Source organism: Helicoverpa zea, chromosome 6 (assembly GCF_022581195.2).
Source record: "Helicoverpa zea isolate HzStark_Cry1AcR chromosome 6, ilHelZeax1.1, whole genome shotgun sequence".
Taxonomy (NCBI): domain Eukaryota; kingdom Metazoa; phylum Arthropoda; class Insecta; order Lepidoptera; family Noctuidae; genus Helicoverpa; species Helicoverpa zea.
This window is the reverse complement of record NC_061457.1, coordinates 7407607-7424385: the sequence shown is the minus strand read 5'-3', so window position 1 is coordinate 7424385 and position 16779 is coordinate 7407607. Positions and strand designations below refer to the sequence as shown.

At 35.9% G+C, this 16779-nt stretch overlaps 1 protein-coding gene across 2 annotated transcripts; it reads right to left on the bottom strand.

Annotated features, from left to right (window-relative positions):
• Positions 1-1011: 1011 nt before the first annotated feature.
• Positions 1012-15424, bottom strand: LOC124630883 (NADPH--cytochrome P450 reductase). 2 transcript variants are annotated; one of them, XM_047164920.1, is made up of 12 exons: positions 14949-15424; positions 7094-7280; positions 6843-6992; positions 4998-5122; positions 4463-4657; positions 4246-4373; positions 3927-4168; positions 3613-3810; positions 3223-3386; positions 2850-3024; positions 2557-2714; positions 1012-2449 (listed from the first exon to the last, which is right to left on the bottom strand). In XM_047164920.1, the coding sequence occupies exons 1-12, from the start codon at positions 15143-15145 to the stop codon at positions 2305-2307; spliced, it is 2064 nt and encodes a 687-aa protein (XP_047020876.1). In that variant the 5' UTR covers positions 15146-15424; the 3' UTR covers positions 1012-2304. The 2 variants fall into 2 exon arrangements, with proteins under 2 accessions (XP_047020876.1, XP_047020878.1); XM_047164922.1 differs by lacking the exons at positions 6843-6992; positions 7094-7280; positions 14949-15424 and adding an exon at positions 5203-5513.
• Positions 15425-16779: the final 1355 nt, after the last annotated feature.

Here is a 16779-nt window from a genome sequence, read left to right as displayed (position 1 = left end):
ACGTGAGCGACTACGGGAACGGCTTCTGTTGCGGGATAACCTCTCGAGCTTGAGCGCCATCTTCTGCATCTGCCGGTTTAGCGCGGCGATCTCGGCGTGCAGACCGCTGGTGGACGACGACGGTGCAGTGGCGACGGCAGCTGTTGATGCCACCTGCGCGGGACCGGTGATGACGTGGATACGGTCCGCTAACTCGGCCAGCTCGGCCAAGTCCAGCTTGGATTGCGACGCCACTATGGTCTGCGTACCTGCTGGCAGACGGCTCGTCCACATCGTCCGCAGAAACTCCTCGGGAACACCTGGACCGGCGAGGTTGAGGAGGTGCCGGTAAAACTGCGACGGCTTCCGGTCGCCGAGCTCCTCGTGCATGAGAAGCTGCTTCACCTTCTCCTCGCGTGAAGCTGACTGCCTCTTGATGAGCTCGGCCTTGAGCTTTTCATACTTATCGCTGGCGGGCGGGTTGGCGATTATGTCTTCGACGACGTCGGCGTATTTCGGGTCGAGGTGACCCGTGACGTAGAAGTATTTCGTCTCGTCGGTTTTGATGTTCGCCAGCGCGAATTGCGCGTCCATCTGCGCGAACCAAAGCGCCGGCTTCTCAGGGTAAAACGGTGGAACTCGCACGCCCACGCGGCATGCCTCCGCAGCGTCGATGCCGACTTTGCTAGTCTCAGCACCGTCAACGTCGGCTTTGCTGATCGACATTGTTGTCGTGCTCAGACGGGGTCACCAAATGTAGGAAGAAATATAAATGGGTTTGGTATTTACATCGATATATTTACATAATATTTACAAGATAAATTGAGACAATAAAAATATACATTTTCTTCCTACCAAAGAGAAAAAACCGACTGCCGACTGGTTTGACAAGTCTTCATTTTTACGAACGTAGCTGCCAAACCAGCCGGCCAGTACCAATAAGTGGCGAAAGAGGTAGGTCACCACAAACGTATCTATACAAAAAAAAACAATAGGAAGGAATTTCAGTGACACTGAGTAATAAACAATTCGTATAAAACTGCGATTTATTACAAGATGTAATATAAAAATTAATTTATTTACTTATATCTATTTGCCCATTCCACATATTATATAAACTTCAACAATTCATTTATCAGAAAATACACAACAGCTGACATAAATGATAACATTACAGTACATTAGTTGTTATAAAACAGAATGCATATCCCAATTTAAAAGCTATGATAACACGATTATTAAATATTTTAAATAATAATACGTAGGTACCTAGTAATATGTATAATTTTTGCCATGCCTGATTATAACAAAAGAAAACACTGTCCGCGATAATCAAGAGAAATCAATATTATAACAACAAAAAAAAAATGATCAATCAATGAAATTATGTACTGTTACTATTAGGTGTTACAGCATAGACGGTAAATCGTAAATGAGGTTTTTGAGTACACGTCTAAATTTAACTGTTTTTAGAACTGAGATATCAACATAGAAAAATATTATAAAATCTCTTAAAAGTTGGGAACCTACTATATCCCCGAGTGTCATAGGCCATATTTGGTCCAAGAAAGGGAAGAGCTTCCCACGGGACGAGGATGAAACCGCGGAAAACGGCTAGTTCAATACAGAAAACAGCGTTAATCAATACATACATATGGATAGATGTCTAAAACGAGAGAAGAGAGGTCTAGGCATCACTAGGCACTAGGGTAGCTTTAGTTACAAATAAATAGAATAAATATGTTTGTTTCAAAAGAAAAATGCTAACCTACTAAATAATTTGACATCTTGGTTAGAAACATAACACTAGAAACATACGTGGTCAACGATGTTTAAAACCAAAAATGAATATTAGATTCTAGGGTACCTACCTGATGACATGTACATAGTTTGTACTACTTATCATTATTATATCATATTACTATGGTTCTATATCTGATAGTATAAATTCTCTCTTTATTTCTTTAACCATTTCTTTTATTTTCCCTGTACTAAAAGAGAAGACTTAGTTTAGGAATAAAATGAAAGAAGAATCTTTAAACTTGAAATGAAAAACTAAAAAGAGAAAACTTAGCATTTAAAATTGTCTCTCACTAAACACGGATCATGTCAAGGCAGAAGTAGACACCAAACCATCTCAATGTCGCGCTATATAATATTCTTCTCATACTGCAATCTTAATTAATAATAACAACCTGCCAAACGGCAATTGATTCAACTTATCATTTGTGTCATTTATTACGTAACATAATATAATCACCTTTACACATAACTGAAAATTGTCTACAGTTCCACAAATTCGCCTATAATGATTTATTATATCTTTTAACTCCATACATCTGCTGAATATTTCTTCATAGACTCCAGCTTCTTAATAAATTGCACTGCCTCAGACTCTGTGCGCCCGCCCTTTTCTTGGATAGCTTTTAGAACTATGTTCCTTACGTCAACAGCCATATTCTTCGCATCACTGAAAATAAACCACGTGTCCAAATTAATTTCATTTAGGATTAAAAAAATTAAATTATTATTCGAAAGGGATTTTCACAAGAACAATCGGTAGTATATAATAATTACCCGCAGATGTAGAAGTGACCGTTGCGATTACCAATGACGTCCCATAAAAGGTCCATATCCTTTTCCAACAAATGTGTCACGTAAACTTTCTCTTTTTGGTCACGAGAGAATGCAAGGTTTAATTTAACATCACCATTTTGCTCATACTTTTCAAGTTCCTGAAATAATTAAAACGTTTTAATATTTGTATACCAATCTTGCAATAAGTTATATTTAATATAAAAATTTCACACTTTAAAAAATAATTTTATGTGCATTCAATGAATGATAAAAGAAAAATAGGTAATACACACATCTTGGTAAATGTAGTCCTGATCACGATGCCTGCATCCAAAGTAAAGAACACTTTCTCCAACTTCCTTCCCATTAGCACGAGCGAATGCACGTTCTTGTAAGAAACCACGGAAAGGTGCCAGACCAGTACCTGGGCCGACCATTATTATCGGAGTTTGGGTCTGCAATGGTAACCTAAAAAAGGTAGGAACATTTCATTTAACAAAATTTCATTAAAATTATGAAGTTTATTGTAAATCTGGATTTTGGAATGACTGCACATATTAACTTTAAGTTGACACACATTGGAGCCACTTTGCGTAATTTATTTAGTTAAAACGTTATTGAAATTGGAATATTATAGTTCATTTAGGTCAATATTATCTAATTTACCTGAACTGCGATTTCCTGATGTACACGGGTACACGAGGGAGTGGTTTTCCAGGTTCCGGTTTGTTTTCGGCCAGCCATGTGGTAGTTACGCCCTTGTTAACGCGACCAGTTGGTGTCTTATACTTAACAATCACAGCAGTAATATGCACAGTCTCTGGATACATCTAAAATAATAAAATACATTTAATAGGGGTGCCAGGTCGCCCAGATATCTGGGTTGAGGAGGCAGGCAGTTGCACCATTAAAAACCATGTTAAAAACGCCAACTCTAACATAACAATTTTGGAAAATTTGATTGTTGGAAATTGTTGGAAAAAAGCTGGGCTAATGGTGACTTCAAGATATTTTTTGTACCTTCAGGTGAACAAAAAAGCTACGAATTTTGGTTACCTTAGGACTGGATGAAATTGAATAATATCTTGGTTGCAGACGCGGCAGCAGTTCACAAAGATGATCCAGGGGTGGCTTACATGATGGTATGTCTTCTAAAATGTGTACAATATTTCTACAAGCATCCACAATGAATGACTGATACAGAGCCTTGCCCTCTTGAGAGTTAGTTGCCATCAACATCAACTTCTTTTTATCCTGAAATAAAAAATATATATTTGTAAAAAAAAAATTGATTTGAGTAAGTATATTATTATTTAGTATTTTTTATATGTATTGGATAAAACCACAGTTTTATAAAAGAGTCTGCTTACCTCCTCATCAGAGCAATATTCAACAAGCTCACGTAATATGTGAGTACGGGGTAATGCAGTGATTTCCACGTAGTGGGATAGAGCAGTGCGATAGGATGTTGGACAGGGGAAGGGATGTTTCTTGCTGCTTTCTTGATCAGTATTGATGAGCGAGAAAATTTCGTCAAGATTTGCTCCTGTTAACTGACCCAGTCGTTCAACAAGATTGGTATCATTTATTGGGTATACAGCCACATGGTCACCTGTTAAGTGTAAGTGTAGTTTAATGATTTAACTTATTTTTCAAATATAGATAATATTCCATTGAAGTTTGACTTACCTGCTTCATATCGCATCTTTGAGTCTGAAATATCAAGTTCCACATGAATGCAGGACCTGTCGCCGCCTTTGTGTAGCTCTCTGTTTACTGTAATTTGGGCTAAGAAAGGATTCTTAGCATCATAGGGCCTGAAAATTTAAACAATTTTGGTAAATCCTATGAAATTATGATGTTTTTTTTTTTAAATATGATCTGATATATAGTGAATGTCACTTACGGTCTTTGAACTTGTAGGGAGTGCAGCCTGGCAATTTCACCAGTGAACACATTGTTTGGTTGGATATCCCCTGGGGCGTGTGTCACAAGTCTGAATTGACGAATCAATTCTTCTTCACCAGTGCTCTCAATATTGAATTTCTCACAAACTGCTGGCCAAAATTTGTCTTTCCATGTAATGAAGTCATCTTCAATGCTGAAATTAATTATATTATTTACTAAAATTGTAAACAAAGTTTTTATTTTATATTATTTAAAAAAATTACTCTTTTTTAATTTACGAAAATGATTATTTATGAAAAGAATTTACTAGAGTTACTCACGTATGTCTTACCCAATTTGCAAACCCACATCAGTCTTATTTTAACTTTGTTATTAAAATAATGAAAATGACAATCCATGAACAAATTGACAAAAATTCATACAAATGGTGCAGAATTAAGATTGTCTATGCTTAATTGAATGTGTATATTCAAAAGAGTAACCAACATTTTTGAGAATTTTTTACATTAGAAGCATTTAAAAAATATACATACTTTGCATCATCATCCCCAAGACCAAGTTCATACACTCGAGTAGCGCCAAGTTCTTCAAGACGCTTGTCTAGATAAATAGCAACAGCATTGTAATGTTCATATGTTTTGTTGCCAAGGCCAAACACCTGAAAATTTATTAATACTTTACATCGTGATATATTATGTCGTACATACCGCACATTGTATCGTATCGTATATAGCATACCACGCATCGTAACTTCCGTATTGTTGAACCTAATAACCTTCTACGTCCGAAAAACCGCGGTAAATGTATAAAGACATTCATATTTTGTTAATATTTTAAACTCAACATGGATTTTATTTGTACTATTTAACCATCACAGTATGAGCAAATTGATAAATTAATAATATCAATAACAAAGTTGGTTTTAATTCAATGGAAACATTTTCACTTATATGAGTTATAAGTTATCATTTACATATAACATCTTTATAAGTTTGCATAGTTGTATGGTTTTGCATAATATAAGACTGCGCTTGTATTCCATTTTATGTAACAAATTAAACAGCAATTAATAACATTGCTTTATAGGTTATCTTTTACGTATAATACAGATTTTTCGAAAACCTCTAACCACAGAAGTTAAACGAACAAAGTAACAAAAGTAAAATTTCCTTTTTACAACTGTATCGTCTAAAATCATTTATATTATAAACAACTATGCTAGTGGGATCTAAAGTACACTGTACGGCACAGATGATCTTATCTTTTGACTTTGACAAGTGACAGACAAACAAGCAATGTTATCAACTCTCAAAAATATTTACCCCTAAAATTACCAATTTGTTGAAAATCCCCATAAAAATGTTAAACTATTTGAGAAGTTATATTGTTATTTCTATGTTAATTTAAGCTCTCTTTCCATAGGAACAAAGTCTGAAAACCATTATAAAGAAGCGGTTGAGGAGGGCAGACAGGCAATTGCTCAATGTAAAACACTAGTACTGGGCTGTGGCCAGTTAGACTGGAAGCCTATTCCTTCATTGTCGGGATTAGGCTAGGCGGATGATTACATATTTACTCCCTATTGGGACAAAAAATTCAAAGTTGGTAACACTGATGGTATATGAATATGTCAAACTGACAATTGACAGTCAACTGACATTCACATGTCATACAAATGTCGTGATTGAATCCGGGTATGTATCTTTTGGGCTAATGAGTTGCTGCAGTACAAAAAATAATTATGGTTTTGTATGAAATAATCTCTATTGATATTATACCTGGTATTTATACTTATACTGGTATAGATAGATGCATTACGACAATTATGTTCTGTTATTGTCTCACGATTATCATGAATTTTGCAGAGCGCAAGTAATAACACAAAAATTGTCTATACTTATATAGGTACTGATATAATAAAGATGATCAATTTTTGTGTGTAGGTATATTAAAGACTCCGAAACTACTGAACTGTTTTGAAAAATTCATTCACTGGTGGGAAGCTAGGCTATCCCCTTCGGATACGGAAAAAAGTTCAATCTGGACGCGGATGAAACCTCGGGAAAACAGCTACTTAGTTTTTAACTATTTGAAAGACACTTGGGTAGGACCTACTTATTAGATGATGTTTTCAATAAGCTGTGCCACATATGTGTGTGCGGTCTACTTATTTTTAAAGTAATAAGCGGATACAGTGGGGTCAAATTACCAACGCGGAAATATCAGTATTACGATGCAATAGGTAGCTGTACGTACTGGATGTAAAGACTATTTTTATGAAGTTGATTAGTAAATTACCTATTATTTGATCTTCGAGATGTAACTATTTAATTTTGCAATAACTAAAATATAAAGAGTAGGTAACAGTAGGTACTCACGGCATAATTCAAACCAGTCAAATCGGGTTCGCCGTTCTTCAACCATTCATAAAACTCCATGGAGTTATCTGTGGGATCTCCCTCGCCATATGTTGCCATACAGAACACAGCTAAAGAATTCGGAATGTCTTGGAGTTTCATGAGTTCTTCCTAAAATCAACAATAAACATATTAAATACAATGAAATAAGGGATAGATTATTTTTTTGCGGACAACTATCCACTTGAAAAGGTGTCCTAATTTCAACATACCATATCACATTCTTCAGGATCAGCAACCATGCCTTTCATCTTGTATCGTATGCCTTCTTTGGCAAGACGACCGGCAAACTCCTCACCAGTACCAGTTTGGGATCCATAGAATACAACTAAACTTCTTCCGGACGACTTTAATTTGTTTATGAAAGAATTTTCTGTAACTTGGATGGATCCCGCAGCCCTACGGAGATAAAAAAGGTCGATAAGACAATAAGTAAAGATGATAAACTGTAGAGGATAATTTGTTTAAAACAATTGTACCTAACGTACTTTGAAAACTCTCGGTTAAAGACAAGTTCTTTTTGTAAATTTTACCATCCTAGCTTAAAACAGCTATATCCTATAGCTTAATATAGCTTAGGTAGTACTTCAAAATTAATGTAGGAATTAAATGATACAGGGAGGAACTCTAAGAATATTATTGTACATGGTATACTTAGGTACATATCTACCGTCTGTTTTTGATAGCAAGTACGACGCATTTAGGTTACAGTCTTATCATAATGATCCGGTTATAGTTACATAAGTAGTATGACGAATTATCATTTGGTTAATTATCTAAATGATTATAATAATATCAGCTTTGTATCAATGCGATTAGATACTCAATTACTTAGTATGATGACATTGAGATAGATAAGAATGTATCCATTTGTATAAGTATCTAAATAAAAATAAAAATGTCCATTCTAAATACAGAATGAAGATCTAAAGATGGCAGTAGTATCCCGGATGTTGATGGTTTGACCATCAAACTTTAATGTCTAGAAACGATAAATTCGTAATTTAACTACCTACGTAATTTAAATAATGATTTAGTACTTATGTGTACTCGTTTCGTTTATAAGTGAGACCTGAATTATGTTTTAACTACTTTCAGGGTCATTATTTTCAATATCTGGTATCTAGACTATATTTGGTATTTAGCTGGGAAAAGTACAACATTATTTTACAAACGACATCCGATGACTGATTTATGCAGTACCTACCTAAGTAATTACTTGAAGAAGGTATCCGAATTTTGTTTGCGACAGCCACCTTTAGACAGAGGTACTGTTTGTTGTTGGCCATAGGCCGTCTTAAGTAGGAACTTTACCATAATAAAAAAAACGGAATATAAAAATAAGATTATTACTTTGACAATGATGTAGGACCTGGGCAACAATGTCGATAAGAATCACATTTTGTTAGGGTCAAGCACTGATAACCAGACAATCACTCAAAACGGATGTACCTAAGTACATACGTAGGTACGAATGGTGAAGAAAGTAATAAAACAATGTTCGTTGATAAAAAGACTCAGAACACGCACAAATAAGTATAGTAATTATCTACTAAGGACAAATATTTATTTTTGACATTGAACTACGTCATTTATAAGGAAATGCTTGCCATTGGTTGAATTATAAAATATACGGAAGAAGCAAATCAAGTTAGATAAAAAAGAAATTGTATACGCAGCATTAAAAATTCTAATTATGATAAGATGATTATGGAACTAATAGAGGAACTCGTGGCTAAAAGTAACAGTCAAGATGGCGCCACCATCAATCATAGGAATAGCTGTCTAGCTGACCAATAACCATCTTGTCATGACGAATATATCCAGAAGGTACTTAAAATTGGTGGTTTCCGACTGTTATTTCATCACCTTTAGCAGTTATTTATATAGTTTGATTGTATGTACAAAAGGCGCAATTATGAACTCGCATGATTTTAAAGTCGCCACACTTTTTTATAAATGAATGGACTTGAGTACTTGACTAGAATGGTTACAACAAAGACTTTAGTTCTAGAATGTGCATGAACGTTTGCTTTGTAATTTCTTAATTAATTAATCGTTTTTTTTTTAATCTGTTGGACATCAGACCCATTTTCCTGTAAATACGAGTAAATACACTTGGCTGATAAGATATCGTTCAACTCTTTGTGATAATGCCAAAGACTACATACTTTATGCATAATACCAAAAGAATGTGTCTGAATAGTAGAAGCACTCGGCGGCAAACAAATCAGATATTTTTGTTGCCTTTTCTGCCTAGGTTGAACAAAGCTTAGGTAAAACGATACCTTGGTTTTAGTAAGGAACCGGGCATTAAACATAAGTAGTATTTACCCTAGTAGTATTTACTTATTCTTAATAACTTTCCCTGTCGGAGTTTTAACTATTGTTATTTGAAGTATTGTAAAACATTTTCAGTAAGGCTAAGTTATCAAATAAAATACAGTTTAAATTGTTTACCAATTTACTATTTCTTTGTGCTATGTCATTCTACGTGACAATTTTTGTGAGATTAGCGAATATCATTAAACTACGTAACTTACACTCATTATTACATATTCTTTTGTATGCAAACCAAATTAAAAAATAATTCATTCATTCAACCTTTACATAAACACCGGTATTTCGTAAATGCTTGGTAGGTATTATGTAGGTACATAGTGGGTATGTTTATTTATCATTTACATTATCATCATGTATCTATGAGTGCCTACGTGCTATGGATCAAACATTATATTTTCCTTCTGTACTGCTGCTACTTAATGTATGATTTGATTCTGGAATCTCTTTCCTGAAGCTTAATACATAAGGTCTTATTTTTATAATGTCATTAAGTACTAGGTCTGTGCGTGAACACCTAACACTAGTAGGCATTATGGCAATATCGAATTTTATCGCATGATGTACCGATTAAGCCGGTTTTCATAAAAACTACAGAGACTTTGAACTATTACATCACCATTCGTTTTTTATTGTGGGTTCTATTTTGCAATGTGCTCATCGGCCCGTGTAGAATCATAGCCATCTCTTTTAGAAACTGTTTTGGGTCCATTCCGTAGGTCGAGGTCCATACAGAAATTCTTAGATGTTTCTTATCGTGACTATGCAATTTACCCATTTGTTTTTTTATAGTGTGACTAATTCTATCCCGGGTAAATTACAAGAATTTTCCTTAATATTTTGTTTGAATAAATATGGCTCTAGCCAATTCTTCTTCTTCTTCTTTCGACTTTCAAATCACACAGATAATAACTGCCTATTCCCTTTCGTATTATATGCTTGTGTGGTCGTAAGGATAACGTGGGTCTTATTGTCAGGTTATTCCAGCTCACATTTTACAAATGGCACCTCGAGTGTATGAATTGAAAAGACTCCTATTCAAATAACTTAAAACATAGCTTTTAAATAATTTTTGAACATAAGATTTACAATATAACCGAGGATAAGAACATACGAAAACACTCACTAAATCGGTGTAGGTTCCTACCTATGAGGTGTGTTCAGAGAAGAGAAAATAACAAGTAGGTACCTATTTTCTAAAAAAGAATTGAAAAAATTGTAATTTGTGTTACCAACGAGTGAGTAAAGTGGTTGTTGTTGTTGCGAGTGAAAAATTGCAGAAACCCTCGACTTGCTCAGAATTCTTCTTTAGAATCATTCGCTACGCTCGTGATTCAATCAGAATCCTTCGGCTGCTCGGAATTTAAAGCACGAGATGCAAGATGCATAAAGCTTTTCATTTCAGTAGGTAGCTCAAATATGAAGGCTTTGCTGCTTAAAACAGTGAGTAAAATCGACCTTTACTTACGAACAAAAATGTATATCTAATTTTACAGTTGAGGTATTATCCCACTTAGGAATCATCTTAAGTACCTACCATTTATTTTGTGATTTCATCATCGTTACATTGTCTAAAAAAAAAACACAAAACATCAGAACTTCATTGTGAATTTCGTAATAAACTATGAAAATTATACAACCAAGATATTAATGTCATGAAAAAAAAAACGAAATTACTAAAACCCTATTTTGTTCTGAGTAGTTAATTTGGACTCTGTAACTCAGTATTAAATGACACTGGAATTATTATTAGGTATAAGTTATGCTCATAGCTTACAAAACACTCGATATTAAAACATTTGTATAGAAGTTAAACCAATAACAATACACATAGGTTAAAGTACCTATGTTTGAGAATTTATCAGTTGGTTTGACTCATAATTGACTTCATTACGAAGATAATTATTACCTACCTATACCTACATTATATATTCTACAGATAATGAAAATGCTCCTTAGTTACATTTGTTCTAAGATAAGGACGTCTATTTATAACCTTCAGAATAGTGTTTTTGCAGCTACAATTGTTTCCTTAAATGGGAAGGTTCTACTATTGTTACGTTAACTGTCAATCAACTATTTTAAATCTGAAGTTTTAATAATTATTACGTATCATATGTTGCTAAAAGCAGCATGACTAAATTGATGTCGATGCCTAACCTGTGATTGATTTAGATAGCAATGTTGATATTGTTGTTGTTGAATACCTATAACTTTAATGGACACACTCAGAGACATTTAATAGTTACTTAAGCCATTCCTTAGTGCAGAATTTCTATGAGAATCTGACACTAAGGAGTAATCATTAAATGTCTCTGAGTGCGGGGGTAAGCAATGTAACGCAGGACTTAACTAACGTCCAGTGAAATTATTAAGTAGGTAGTCGTTTTGCAATTCTGGACTAGACTACACTTTTTTTGTTTGTGATAAACAAAACTGATTTGGGTCTGGGGGTATATACTTAGGTAAGTAATTAATTTCCCTTACACTTTCATATTTTAAAGAAAGTTCGCGCTCTTATCGCTCGCGCGTGTTATAAGTACCTAGTATTCAGCAACAGACTCAACAAGACCAAAACAGTTAGGCTATCTAGGACGAAGAGCCGATAAATAATACCCTAATGTCGGTACACCCCTTAAACCTGTGCCCTAAACAATTTCGAAAAGGTGTTTTACAGATAACAATAGTCAGTCAACACCGTCGTATCGTTAGAAATTGGACGCAGGTACCTACCTACTGATTTAATGACACTGACTGACCCTGACCGCTAGATAGCCGAATCGACTTGGAATTTTAATCAATTTAATAGTGCTCAGTTAAAGACTCTATATATGACAGGCCGCACACATTGCTAAATCATGAATAATTATGTTTGGCCTGAAAGGTGAAAAGACATAAAAATAACAATCACTATGTCGTACGTGCGTAAGGTCAATTGTTACAGTTGCCATGATCGACGATCGTGCTTTAAATTTTGTGCAGGAACCAACGAATAGATGCTTGCAACAATCTATTATTGTATTTTGGTTCTTAAATTGATTACCGACTCTCAGAACTCACAGTGTTTCTAATATCAGCTCGTGGACTAACGCAAGCCACTATCTTGAAATTACATTTTCCCTTCTACTGAAGGGAACATTTTCCCTTCTACTGAAGGGAACATTTTCCCTTCTACTGAAGGGAAAATGTAATTTGTGCTACTGCTCAAAGATGTAGGTTCTGCTGCTTAAAATCCGAGTTTTACTCACTAGTGAGACAAAATGTGGCTGTACTGATTAATCTCATGTCCATCCTGATTAATCAGCATGGCCTTTTACATTTTCCCTTCTACTGAAGGGAAAATGTAATTTGAGCTACTGCTCAAAGATGTAGGTTCTGCTGCTTAAAATCCGAGTTTTACTCACTAGTGAGACAAAATGTGGCTATACTGATTAATCTCATGTCCATCCTGATTAATCAGCATGGCCTTGGCTAGCTTTATCTTAGTGTGTCAGCAGAAAGACGTCCACTGTTGGACAAAGGCCTGACTCATCGCCACGGCAAGATCGTACGTCCATCTAATAGGAGGCCTGCTCAAGCTGCGTCTTTCGGGTCGTGGTCGCCACTCGAGAACTTTTCTGCCCCATCGATCGAATAAGAAATGAGGGGATCCACAGAAAAACCAATGTCACCGACATAGCCCGAAGGCGTCGTCCTAATTGGCAGCGATCGCGCGATGGTGCGATGCGTTTTTCATCTAAGACGTCGTCCCAATTGACAGCGATCGCACGATGACACGATGCGTTCTCGTCAGAGCGATGAGTTCAAACATACAGATTTCATCAGAGTGTCCTATTTGAACCTCGGAACCTCGCAAGTGAGATCGTGAGATGAAAAACGCATCGCGCCATCGCGCGATCGCTGCCAATTAGGACGACGCCGAAGATTTGCAAAGCTGAAGTGGCAATGAGCAGGGTGCAAAGCTCGCAGAAAGACGTTCCTCGGGCATAAACTTTATTTCTCCTTGCTGAAGTGAACAGTTATGTCACAGGAGCTGTTTTTTGCATCTTATTCCTTTAAATCCCTTGAATCAGTCATAATACTTTTCTAGAATCACTCGCTGTGCTCGTGATTTACCCAAACAGAATCAATCACCTGCTCGGAATTTGAAATCTGCACTCACAACAAGCAACAACTTTGCTCACTTGTAACACAAAAATTTCACTTCAGTAGCTCCAACATGTAGGTTTAAAAGCAGCAAAACATAGCCATACTGATTATTGTACTTAGCTTTGTCTCAATACTAGAACCGAAAAAAAGACGTAGACGTTAATTTGTTACACGAGAGTAAAGTTTTGTAACTCTTGATTCGCTTAGGATTCTTTTCTAGAATCACTCTCTACGCTCGTGATTCAAACAGATTCCTTGGCTTGCTCGGGATTTAAAATCTGCACTCGCACCGAAGAACAACTTATAACACAAATAACTATTCTATTTTGATAGGACGAAAATAATTATGATGACTGGTGGAGGTGAACAAAACTTACGTTGCAGTGGTACTGAGATAATTGTAAGCTAACATATTTTATGATATTGTTGCAGATAATATGCAATCTCATTCCTTTCTTCTTTAATTTTCGACGAGAGATGTACCTATCTAGTTTTCTATCAACGGATTTTTAAAGTGAGTAGGTATATACATACTACATTTAGGTAGGTATATTATAATATGCAGATAAAAGAAATAAGTTTGGATAGGCATTATACCTAATTGGCTTAGCAAGGCAAACGGCGCAATACAAGGGCTATGAGAAAATAAAAAGTTTATTCCATTTGAGGAGGCACTGCAGTTAACTAAAAGCAAACCATCTTGACTTGACTTTTTATTCAAATAAGCGTGTCAAAAATCAATTTAAAAATTACATGTAGCTAAAAATGAATCTAGGCAAGAACTTAAAAATAATAATAACAATTAGATACTTAATCAATGTAACATTAATCTAACCGCTTTTTTTTAATATGTAGGTACCCATGTATACATTTGTGAAAAAGTCCTAAAAGTAAAGATACGCATCTAAAAGTAAACAATCTTTACTTTTAGATACGTATCTTTACTTTTTAGATACGTAGTGTCACTGAAATGGAGTAAGTATGGCATCCATCATTCCCCTTCCTAAAGGACCTATTATCCTGTTAAAAAAATAAAAACTAAACGAGACTTGTCTTTTCCAATGGCGTGCATGACGTCAATAAACATGGCTGGTCTGGCTGGCTATATCACATCGCGAATTCATACCTAACGAAGGAAGATACTGGTTTTATTTTAACTCCACAAATTATTTGTACCAAGCTTAATTGTGGGGGCATTAAGTATTTACTAGTCCACTTTGTAGGTAACATAAATATATTTTCAATTGAGTAGGTACCTGCCTAAATTATATCAGTGGCACTCGTTTATTTATATGCTTTGTATTAAATTAAATAATATAAGTACCTGACTACTAAGGAACGTTCCTACTTACCTATACTTGCATATGTTCATTTGCAGACAATGATAATGGAAATAGCAAGCAAGGGTAATTGCAATACAAATTAATTGCCGTTGTTATGAAGTAGGTGCCTACATACCTGCTAAGTTACCTAACGCACGGTCATTATTTAAGTCCTATAACTATCTTGGTTGAAATAGATTATATTGATATAAGTAATTAAGTATGACATAAACACGTTTACAAACAAAACACTTACTGAATTGAATATTTACTAAGAAGGATTTCATCTTTTTTATTTTCCTTTTTAGAGTTATACAGCCACCAAATGGTGCCGCCCAATAAGATGACCAGCACAATGATATCAAACGTGCTGAAAAGCGATCCCCCAGCGGCAGCAGCAGCTGCAGCGCCGGTCGCCGCATCCTTTAGAACGTCCTGTGCGCTGTCTGACATTTTTAGGTTATGTATCTTTGCGCAATAAATTACGTAGTAACAGTCACTTAGTTGAATACGTTACAAGGTCACTTGTCAGACTTATTTTTTGAAAGGACTTTTTGATCAGCACATTCGGCGACAGCACACCTCACGACACTATGTACACTGCACTGACACTAAAGTGACGTGATGGTAAGTTTCTAGTTGTTAATGTGACGGAACTTCAAGAGTGAACGAGAACACCAGTTATACGATACAACTGGCGACACGACAGCTGAAACGAATATAGCCGAATGATAGCCGAAGGTTGCGTCGGTCGTCGCGTCGTACGTGAGCTCCGATACCGGCTAATGGCGATATGCTTAATAAGTGAGCGAGCGAGACTAGTTGAGTCCGGACCCGCTTCGCTTCACATTCACATGCGTCTCGTCTGTGTTTACTTTGCTCACGGTTCTGTACCAACTTATACGCCGTAATCTATGAACAAGCAACAAGTTAACAACGTACGTAAAGAAGAAACGTATATAGTCGGCAATACTATAATTACAAACTAGGTAGTATCACTAGTATCACAAGGTAGGTATGTAATCTGTTAGGATGACGTGGACACAAGTAATACCTCGTGTACTACAAATCGACACGACGATACATCTATACCTATAGATATTATTTATACCTACTTACCTACTTATTAACTATATTCTTCCGACGACACTAAAGTGTGGAACGACCGAGTTAGCGGTTTTCCTTGTTTAGCTATTCAAATTAACTCAATGTTATCCCCAAAAAAAGCAGGTAATGATGCTTATTTGTTTGTTCTATGGGATTGTGATTCTATGATACATGGAAGAAAGTCATTCAGCCTTATGAACGCTGTTGTATTGCAACAACGTAAAGGTAAAGCTTGAAGTGGTAGGTTTGTACAATAGGTATAGGTAGGTAAATGAATTCATCAGGATTGTGTAACCAAAGGCAACTTAAGATACCTACTGATTGTAATTGGTTTACTTGAAGGCAAATCAGTACCATTAGTAAATTGCGAGTCTTATCCGCATTTTATATCCATAGATGTCATTTGAGATTAAGTACTGTGGCTGTATGCAGAATTGTTACTCCCTCTGTCATCTATTGCATTTTCTTGTGAGCTGAGTAGTTTTCACGACACAGTGAAGAGTGTCTTGACGATGTCTCCATCACCCAAATGCTCGAATAGTCTTAAATAAATGAATAACCAAAACTGTACTTTGACCTCTTAACCCATCTCGATGTGAAATTCTCGTCAATTCGAATAAGCTTAAACACGAGGTAGCTGAAACCGGATAGGAGTAGAGAGAGGATAACAACTAGGTAGGTTCTTAAAATTTAATTTATTTAAGTCATATGTCCGAGGGCAAAACGAAGCATGGACCAGGGGTGGGGTGGTGTTGTTCTTCAAAAAAGGTGACAACAGCCTATTGAAGAACTACAGACCCATCACACTTCTAAGCCATGTTTATAAGCTCTTTTCAAGGGTTGTCACGAACCGTCTCGAACACAGGCTTCATGACTTCCAGCCTCCCGAACAAGCCGGTTTCCGAAGATGCTATAGTACCATAGACCACATCCATACGCTGCGACATTATACAGAAGACCGAGGAGTATAACTTGCCATT

Bases quoted from the DNA above. Each gene is read 5' to 3' on its own strand.
- LOC124630883 (XM_047164920.1), bottom strand. From the start codon at position 15,145: ATGTCAGACAGCGCACAGGACGTTCTAAAGGATGCGGCGACCGGCGCT. The intron at 4,658-4,997 runs GTATGTATATTT...AATTAATTTCAG, and splicing joins CTTGGGGATGATGATGCAAA to CATTGAAGATGACTTCATTA. The intron at 2,715-2,849 runs GTGTGTATTACC...TAATTATTTCAG, and splicing joins AGGACTACATTTACCAAGAT to GAACTTGAAAAGTATGAGCA.